This window comes from Cydia pomonella, chromosome 22 (assembly GCF_033807575.1).
Source record: "Cydia pomonella isolate Wapato2018A chromosome 22, ilCydPomo1, whole genome shotgun sequence".
In the NCBI taxonomy this organism is placed as follows: domain Eukaryota; kingdom Metazoa; phylum Arthropoda; class Insecta; order Lepidoptera; family Tortricidae; genus Cydia; species Cydia pomonella.
This window is the reverse complement of record NC_084724.1, coordinates 13,405,744-13,415,716: the sequence shown is the minus strand read 5'-3', so window position 1 is coordinate 13,415,716 and position 9,973 is coordinate 13,405,744. Positions and strand designations below refer to the sequence as shown.

The following is a 9,973-nucleotide window of genomic DNA, read 5'->3' as shown; positions in this document are numbered from 1 at the left end:
CTATATTCTTTGTATATATGCTGTATTGTATTGTAAATAAAACAAAATAAAAATAAAAACGCATTCTTTTACATTTCATTCCTTGAGGATCGTATCCAACATTCGATCTTGGGTCGGACAATCAGGAACGCTTGCTCGGCCATAGTTAATTTCCAATTTCCATATGGTAATTGGCAGGCCTTGATAAGTATTAAAATAACTTTTGATTACTTCAGGGAAAGGAAGTTTGCATTGTAAATGCTCCTTTACGACTACATTCAATAATGTACCTAAAAAACAATAAATAAGAAAAAGCAATAGTCGTTCAAATTCCTATTCCATTGCGATAATGGATATATAAATATAATGGAAACTCAAAACTCAAAAGAAACTCAAACAATTAGTATCCTTTGTCCTCACACTTTATGTTCTAAAATCACTAGAAGGAGAAGTATGATACGAGCTATGTGAAGTAAAGTAAGCAGCTGAGACGTGTAATCTATCAGTCAAGCACAGGCGGCTATAAATTCATCGTGTAGCCAATATTTCATCCAATCGATCGGCCAACAAATTGTTGAGTAGCTTCGAGCACGTATACACTGGTGGGATTTCGATCAGTTCTCAAATAATAGTTGAATGAGATAGGCAAGAGCTTCAAAATTAGGCTTATTAGAAGATATGTTTTGTAACATTTGTTAGCTGTAATATTTTTAAACATTACATATCTTATACCTTTAAACGAGCAATTCTTGTATATATATATACAAGAATTGCTACCCACTGGACCAGACGGACAGTGGCCGGCAACACGAAATTAGCGACTATATTCTGCGTCGAAAGAAAAACGCATGAAAACTCGAAAACACGCGTTTTCCCCCAAATTGTATACCCCCAAAAACCCCCATATACCAAATTTCAGCGAAATCGTTAGAGCCGTTTCCGAGATCACAGAAATATATATATATATATATATATATATATATATATATATATATATATATTTCTGTGATCTCGTGTTGCCGGCCACTGTCCGTCTGGTCCAGTGGGTTAAGACGCGGACTGCTAAATGAGTGTTACGGGTTCGAATCTCGCCCGGTGACTAACTTTTGTTTTTTTTTTATATGTTCAAGTTTATATATAATTTTTATTGTTTTAGACAAGTTTAATTTAGTAAAAAAATGTAGTTAAGATTATCACCTATACACCACCATATTACAATAAATAGTTATAACCGAGCAAAGCTCGGTCGCCCAGGTACTAAGTAATTAAAACAGATGTCGTCGATGATGATGATAATAATCATGTCACCTGTGCTTGTGTGTATGCTGCAATTCGGCCATGGGCCGTATTGTAAATATAAAGAGTCGGTTCAAGCAAGCTCTGCTGGCTCTTCACAGACTTATGTAGTGACCGAGTGTAAAATGCCATTATAAAAGTCAAATTACGTTTATAATGACACTTAGGCACTTTGCATGTGAAGCTGCACCGCGAAATGATCATCATCAGCATCATATCAGCATTTTATCGCCCACTGCTGAGCATAGGCCACTCTTCCAGTACGCTACTTGTCCCGATCCTGAGCTAATCGCATCCAGAAGTGCCCCGCAATTTTCCGAATGTCTCGAAATAATAATAAGGAGGTAAAAAAGATCCAAGGTAAAAAAATCTGAGGTTGAGAATATTTATTCTCAAAAAAAAAACATATTCTCATCTGCTAAAGTCAAGTGTTAGCCGGAATTTCCTACGCATAAACAAATTTTAAACGAAACATTTAAAACTGAATAACAATAACAATTGTCAACCCACCAAGGTATTTGGGATTTAAATTCTTTAAATAAATCCGTTGTAAAATTAACTTTGTACTCATCGAGATAAGACTTAATGCTTCTTTGCACATTTCAATTCAACTTTGGAAACATTACTTCCAAGGCTGGGGTGTGGGCAGTTCCTTTGAAAGTTAGTGTTATCTTAAACAGCTTCGATGAATGTCAATTAGGTGCCTAACAAAGTGTTTTTGTTTAAAACATTTAACTCTTCTACTGAATAAAATAAGCTGTCCGTAAATTTACTTTAAGTTTAATATAGATTTATTTTGATAGGTTATTTTAGTGCAAAACATAAATTAAATTGGACACTTCAATTTAATCGAGAATGAAAAGTTTAGATGTCAAAATCGCCCACTAACATTGGAACATCGCCCACATCAATCCAACAGCCCACATAATTTAATTGGGGGCAACAGAATCTTTCTATTTTCACTGATTTTATAGACTAAATATACATAAATTATCATATTAATGAATATAGGCTTTACTACGTTTGAACGTTACTAAGAATCAATGAAATAGAAGGAACATGGTGATACTTATTTATTCCTTGTTGAACACGAAACGAACACTATGAAAATGAGTTCAAAAGTATATTTAAACGTATAAAATATACCCACCGTAATGTCTTTTGATGTCTTTCTTAATTATTTAAACGTTTACATCCTCTCGCTTCATTGAAAAATACTCAACCACTGAGCATAAAACCACTTAATGAAAACATGTCCATTTCAAATTGATTTCTTACATTTTCACAATCCAAATGCTCAGTAGTATTCGCCTGTATAGTAATAGTAGCTGCCATGATTATGAACTATTTAATTCTATTCTTATTAATGTTTCAATTACTTTCATGTAAAGGTTACAAAGGTGAAAGTTTTCCAGAAAAATATCTAAAGCCTGAAGAAGTGGTCCCAGATAGTGAGGACGCCAATTATTACTTGCGGAGTCTAGATAAGATGCTTGGATATTTCGTGTTGTTCGCGAACAGAACAGATATCAATAGGGCCTTGGGAATGTTCTATATGAAAGGTATGTGTTCAACCAATAACTAAAGAAATAGTACATTATTTAAGACGCCGGGAAATAAGGGCTTGCCGGATGAGTAGGTATAGACGGCGGACCGTAGGGAGGCCGGATAGTGATACGAAGCCGACAAGCCCTTTTCACGGCCAGGCATGTACAGTGCTTTTCTCAAAGATATGCAATGAAATAATAATAATAAAAATATGATGGTCATGATCATTGTTTCGTGTCCTAATGTGTCTAGATGTGTGTCCGAATGTGAACCTCCAAGTAATAATAAATAAATAAAAACCGGCCAAGAGCATGTCGGGCCACGCTCAGTGTAGGGTTCCGTAGTTACTCTTCCGTCACAATAAGCTAAACTGGAGCTTAAAGTATAGTAAATTTTTAACCAAGGGATGAAACGGTACCTTTCACCCGAATTAAACAAATAGGCAAATTTGCATAATCAGTACCTAATTAAAGCTAGTAAGTCTTTTTACTATGAAGGGAAAACTTTTTGCGATAACTCAAAAATAGCTAAACTGATCATGTCCGCTATAGTTTTCATTTAATGTCTTTCTTAAGCTCTACTTCCACGATTTTTTTCATATTTTTTGGACCTATGGTTCAAAAGTTAGAGGGGGGGACACATTTTTTTTTTCTTTCGGAGCGATTATCTCCGAATATTTTCACTTTATCAAAAAAAGTTTCTTGAAAACCCATATTATTTTTGAAAGCCCTTTCCAACGATACCCCACACGATAGGGTTGAAGCAGAAAAAAAAATTCACCCCCACTTTACGTGTAGTACCCTCAAAAAAATTTAATTTTTAGATTTTATTCTACGACTTTGTTGGCTTTATTTATTTATATATCCATGCCGAATTTCAGCTTTCTAGCACTAACGACCACGGAGCAAAGCCTCGGACAGACAGACAGACAGACAGACAGACGGACATGGCGAAACTATAAGGGTTCCTAGTTGACTACAGAACCCTTAAAAACGAAAAAAAATGACGAAAGAAATTTGAAAATAGAATTCTATTTTTTAATTTTTTTCGTCATTTCAGCTGAATCCAGCTGTTTATCCTGTTCATGAACACAGACGTCATTAAAAAAATTACTTCCCGGCCTAGGCCTTCAATTTTGTATGAAATCCATTACAGTTTTCTCGAGTTGCTCCGCCCGAAACGTTATACTTTGAAGTCTGTTATAACGCACGTAATGACGACATTCTATTGCATGTTTGAGAATAAACTTTTTGCGTACATATACATGTACGTGTGTCTAATATATATCTCCTTAGCATTTTCTGTAATGGATTCCGGAAGTGATAATAGATGGTTATAATAAGAACCTGAAAAGTTTCAACTAAGTAAGTTACCGGTAATTACGATGACCTTTATAGCTATTCTCAAGAGAACTATGATCGAAAACAAGAACAAAATACAGGAGGACGAACAGAAGTTAATGAAGAGTGTCATATTGCAAGCGGATAATATTATGACACACTATTTTTCCAATAAAGTTAAGCCTCTGGACTGGGGGCATATCCTGAAAAGGGGTAAGTAGTTAAATAAATCACATAAATCTAGTGATAATAAAGATAGACCTCCCCGGTTTTGTACCTGATACAGTAAAGGATGACTCACGCTAGACTGGGCCGGGCCCGGGCCAAGGCGACCGACGTGTAATTTTTCTTTCTATGACGGCTGATCGGATCACGTGGTGTCCATAGACAACGAAACGCCAGAAGCTCCGGCCCTGTCAGCCGTAACTGTCATAAAATACGGCAATTCTCGTGCCTTCTGATGAAAAACACAGCATACGGTAGCAGTTCCATTGCCGTATCTCCAATACAGTTTTCCAGGGCTTTTGCACATTTTTACCGCGTTTTTAGGTACCGCTGGTCTGGTATGATGTTGTGGAGGCGGACCTGCGTCGGCTGAATGCCAATTAATGGCAGGAAACCGCGCTGGATCGGGACAGGTGGCGTTCCCTCGTTTCGGAGACCAAGATTCTTTTTGGATCGCTGCACCAAAGCAGTTAGTTAGTTAGTTTACACATTTTTTGTGATACGGCAGAGATTTTTTCTATAAGCAATTTAAGACTGTACACGGTACCCCAAAATTCGACTGGAACTGGAACAACACTAAGCCCCCCGATCCCGATCGAGGGTTAGGTAGTGTACTCCTGCACGGACCCTATGAAATCACATCGCATATAATTGGAATTTTCTTAGGTTATTTCTTGGGCTCAAACCCCTAATCTGGCAAGCAAAAGGTATTCTTAACAAGGTCATATGTGAACGGGACAAGCCCGTTTAAAAAGCAGTTTTACCATCCTATATGGTTGAAATTCATGAGACAGCTCATTTGGAGATAACACGTTTTGTTATGTCCAAAGAATGTTACCTGCATGCCCGGGCTGATTGCTCTCCGAATGAGTTGTTACATAAATTTGAACCTTAATACTATCGCGATATGATAGTTGTTTTTTAAACAACATTGTTGCTTTAGCACGTGCCGAAGACACCTTACAATGCGCTTTCCTGTCTCTGGTCACAATTTTGTTGAGCATGCTTCCACACTGACTGCTTACCATCGGGCGGGCCGTATGCTTGTTTGCCACCGACGTGGTATAAAAAAAACACTGCATGGTCTGCTCCATTCAAAAGTGGAGCACCTTGTGTTAAAACTACTAAAATACGAGATAATAAGTACAGTCAGCATCAAAATTCTGTAACAGCTTAACAATAAATTAATAGTTCAAAACACACTAGAAAAACACGTTTATGATACGATATTCCATCATGGAATGCCAGTGCCTATGTTCCAGCTTCATCATCAGACCTTGAAACCTATTCGTGGTCAAAGGTCGTTACAAGACTTTTCTAACAAATCCAAACACAGCTATGATACGATGTTTCATCATGAAGTTCCAGTTCATATCTTCCGGCTCCATCATCAGATCAGTTCGACAGTACCATATTGTTGTATTGTCATCAGAACTACATACAGCTGCCAATTTTCATGACGCTACGATCCTTGGAAGATGGTTAAATTAGTAACATTAGATTCCATTACATAGTTACATACAGGTTGACCTAATAAAAGCGTGTTAAAAAGTGATGTCTTCAACATAAAACAACTCTGATTGTAAAAGATATACTTTTTAACGCGAATTTTAGAAAATCCATATATGGAAAAGTTATCCGGAATATCAGATACTTTTAACGCGTTGTTTCATTCGCTACTTTTGATGCTGACTGTACATAAATGTACGAAAACGGCGAATGGACTGTCCAATGCAGCAGTTAACCCAGTGTGAATAAGCACTTCCTGAAGTGTGACTTTGGTACCTGTTGCGAGCCAAAATAGTTAAGTCTTAGACTTAAATTTTGTGATTATACTTGTGACTCTTTTTCAGCTAGTCATCTTCTTCTAGAAGAGGATCTCCAAGTAGAATCCATTGGTGAATTTAAAGGAAATCTTTTCAAAAAATGGATATTGAGCAACGTGTCTCTCAACGAATTCGAACAAGATATGGATGAAGTAAAATTTCCGAAAGAGACTTATTTAAAGTATACTGAGGATGTTATAGAGTCTCAGACATTCACTATTAATATTGATGATTCAGGTAATGTTAAAGCGTATTTAAAATTTAAGGTATCGTTGACTATTGTGAGAACCATGCAATTTCGCATGACTAATCAGATACATTCACACAGCTCTTGAAACTCTTTTTGTATGATATAGGAGGCAAACGAACGGACGGATGCCCTGATGGTAACCGACTATCGCCGCCCATGGACACCTGCCACACCAGAGAAATACAGTTTAATACCCTTTTCTTAAAGGTTTGAAGGTCGTATCGGTCCGGAAAAAAAGTAGGTGAAGGGAAACAGTCTAATTAGACTGACTTCAGGAGTTAGTTGTTTTAGACAGTACAAACAATTATTTATAAATATAAAAAAAAATCTATTACTATATATAATCTAGTGCTGTTTGCTGAGAATTGCAGGTGTGGTGTAGGAGATTTAAACAATGTAATCTGACAAGTAACAACACTTTATACTTCCGACGCCAGTTTCTACAGACTATATTTCAATGTGTTCCATCCAGATTACTGCATGGGTGAAATAATCTACAACCCCACGCCCCTGGAAGACCCGCAGACCTTAAGACCGTGCGTGTACGACCAGTTTTGTCCGAAGATCCTGTATGCGCGCGCACCTTCATTCTCATACAGTCTCAGTCACAGGCGAGTCTTAAGAATACTATGCCATCTCCATACAATTCATACCTTACTTTATAAGCGCAAAATTGTATTGAGATGATAGCTGTCACCGTACCCAAGATATGTTATATATATACTATAGTTTGATTTTTTATTTGAAACCCTCTATAACGTTACGTAAATATGTCTGTAGTAAAACTAAAAGTTTTAAACTCCTATAATTCTGAATAGGTACATAAGTATGACATTTTTTTCGGCGTAAGATACTGGTCATTGGTTTGGTTCTTTCGGTCTGTCTGTCTATCTGTTACCTCTTCACGCTTAAACCGCTGAACCGATTTAGATGAAAAGTCACGGACAGACACTAGTATATTATTTATAAAAATACATATAGGATACATAACGTTAACAAATGCCTGAAATCAAGCAAATATGTATATTTGTAAAGTAAAAGTTTACTAATATTAACAGAGTGTTGAACATAATGATGGCTCGCCACATTCGCCGTTGTTACATGCAAAACCCGGACGACGACGAACAGTTGTTGGAGGCCTTATGTGCCGGCATGTACCGCGAGGCGGTGTACCTCGCGCGCCGTGGGTACTTCAACAGAGACATCTGGATGGAGCACAGTAAGTTCCATGTTAACAGTAATTAAAGAGCGGCTTCAGAGATGCTGTATGCGGGGATATGTCGCGAGGCAGTATACCTCGCGCGCCGCGGGTACTTCAACAGAGACATCTGGATGGAGCACAGTAAGTCCCATGTTAACAGTAAGGGACGAGCGGCTGACGAAGGCGCCGTGTGCTGGTATGTGCCGTGAGGCGGTGTACCTCGCGCGCCGCGGGTACTTCAACAGAGACATCTGGATGGAGCACAGTAAGTCCCATGTTAACAGTAAGGGACGAGCGGCTGACGGAGGCGCTGTGTGTGGGCATGTGCCGCGAGGCGGTGTACCTCGCGCGCCGCGGGTACTTTAACAAAGACATCTAGAACCTAGCCAACAATCATTGCTAGAAATCGCCAATTGAAATATAACTGTGATCCGATAGATGTTTTCGTTTGGCGTTTGTCGATGTAATATTGTCACCTTGGCTAGACCCACTGGATGTATTAGACCACAGTAAGATTGTCTCAAGTTAACAGTGTTTAAGATAATGAGGCCATCCACGTCCACCATTACCCAGATGCTACCAGAGCACGTAAAAACGGTAATTATAAATGAAAATTCATTGAATAGCTTCTTTGGATAACTTTTTTATAACTCTCGTACACTCATAGCGTGACATGCTCGAAGGTTTTAGTATATCCACAGAGTTATGTTCTTCGAGACATAAAAAGCTCTATAAAAGCTTTCTAGTTTTATACCTAGCTTTTTTCACGCCATGAATTCTGTTTGATACTTCATGATACTGCTTGTAGGTACTACATAAAAAATGCAACCGTGTTTATAACGTGATAATGCCAAGATAAAATTGTATTACCTACTCTATACTTATAACTATTGTATCAGAAAGTGAATAATATTGCGACGAAAAAAGTCAAAATAAGTACTATAAATACATAAATATTCATGGACATTTATTACATAAATTGACTGCACAATAAGCTCAAGAAAGCTTGTGTTGTGGACACTCAGCAGTAGATATTAAATATTTCATTTTGTGCTATATTTGTATTCGGCCTCGGGCACTGGAGGCTATGATCACTTTTTTTTGCGGATAAAACTTTATTGTGAATTCTAGATTTCAGATATCTTGAGGCTTACTATAATTTTCCAATTGCATCAAAAAGAAACCCGAGGTCATCTCCAATTTCTTCCCATCCTCATTTTGACTCTCTCCAAGTTTCCATATGCTTGTTGCTCACTCGTTAAAGAATCATTAAAAAAAATTTCAGTCGCTCTGTGTGGCATGCTGGGTTACCAGGAGTTCTTCCGCCGCCACTGGTTCCGGAAAGTCGTCTCGTGGATCGACGAGCGAGGCTGCATCGCAGAGAACTTCAACTACGAAGTCAATCGCACTAGGTAAGAAATTATGTAACTAATTATGTATTGAAAAGTAACTATTTGATAATTTCAATTCCAGCTCCAATTGCAGCCGCAGCTTTTGTCAGTCAACCGTTGTTTAGTTAAGTTTTTACAAGCTTTTATTTAACTTACCCTGTTAGTACGGGACAAATCTTGCAAGTTAAATTTGACCCACTTCCCGGTTTCCGATGAAGCTCAAAATTTGCATACATATGTAAGTCGGGTGACAATGCAATATTATGGTACCATCAAACTGATCTGATGATGGAGACAGGAGGTAGGCATAGGAACTCTATGATAAATCAACGCAACCTAATTGTGTTTCGGGTTTTCAGAATTGTACAGTCAGCGATAAAAATTGTACCAAAAATTATTTTTTTGCCAAAACTTATTCATCTGTATGCTCCGAACTTAATGAGGACCGAGAATCATTAAGTCATCATCATTATTATCACCAGCCCAGCTTATAGCGCTGGATATGTATCCAGGCACAAGCCTCTAAGAGGATAAAATCCATACACTTCACAAACACCTTTAAATTAATTTCCAGATATTAATAGGTATGCAGATTAGCTCCCGATGTATTCCTTCACCGAAGAACTAGTAAATGTTGTTGTTTATTCGTAGGTATAACCGAGACTAATTTGTACAAGCAATTACTTGAGGCACTGTGTTTAAAGTTAGTTAAAAAAGTGCTCTGTTTTCTTTCAGGTACCTTCTAGAGAAGGAGCCAGAAAAAGCAAAGCGCATCTTGGAACTGTCGCGGGAGGTACTGGACAACCCGTGCAGCTGGCATCCGATGGCACTGAGCTTGGTGGTGCTGGCCCATGGGGTCAGACATGCTGTGCACTTTAGTGAGCTGGATAAAGACAAAGATGAGCTATAGAAACATT

At 37.9% G+C, this 9,973-nt stretch overlaps 1 protein-coding gene across 1 annotated transcript; it reads left to right on the top strand.

The window, feature by feature from the left end:
• The first annotated feature begins 2,264 nt into the window (after positions 1 to 2,264).
• LOC133530049 (uncharacterized) lies at positions 2,265 to 9,973 on the top strand. Its single transcript, XM_061867865.1, has 7 exons — positions 2,265 to 2,837; positions 4,221 to 4,376; positions 6,242 to 6,451; positions 6,937 to 7,075; positions 7,523 to 7,683; positions 8,951 to 9,077; positions 9,792 to 9,973. Exons 1-7 carry the CDS (start codon positions 2,609 to 2,611, stop codon positions 9,964 to 9,966), a joined length of 1,197 nt encoding a protein of 398 aa, XP_061723849.1. The 5' UTR covers positions 2,265 to 2,608; the 3' UTR covers positions 9,967 to 9,973.

Coding starts and splice junctions, on each gene's coding strand:
- LOC133530049 (XM_061867865.1), top strand. CDS start 2,609: ATGATTATGAACTATTTAATTCTATTCTTATTAATGTTTCAATTACTT. Junction 7,684..8,950: donor AGACATCTGGATGGAGCACA/GTAAGTTCCATG, acceptor AAAAAATTTCAG/TCGCTCTGTGTGGCATGCTG. Junction 9,078..9,791: donor TACGAAGTCAATCGCACTAG/GTAAGAAATTAT, acceptor GTTTTCTTTCAG/GTACCTTCTAGAGAAGGAGC.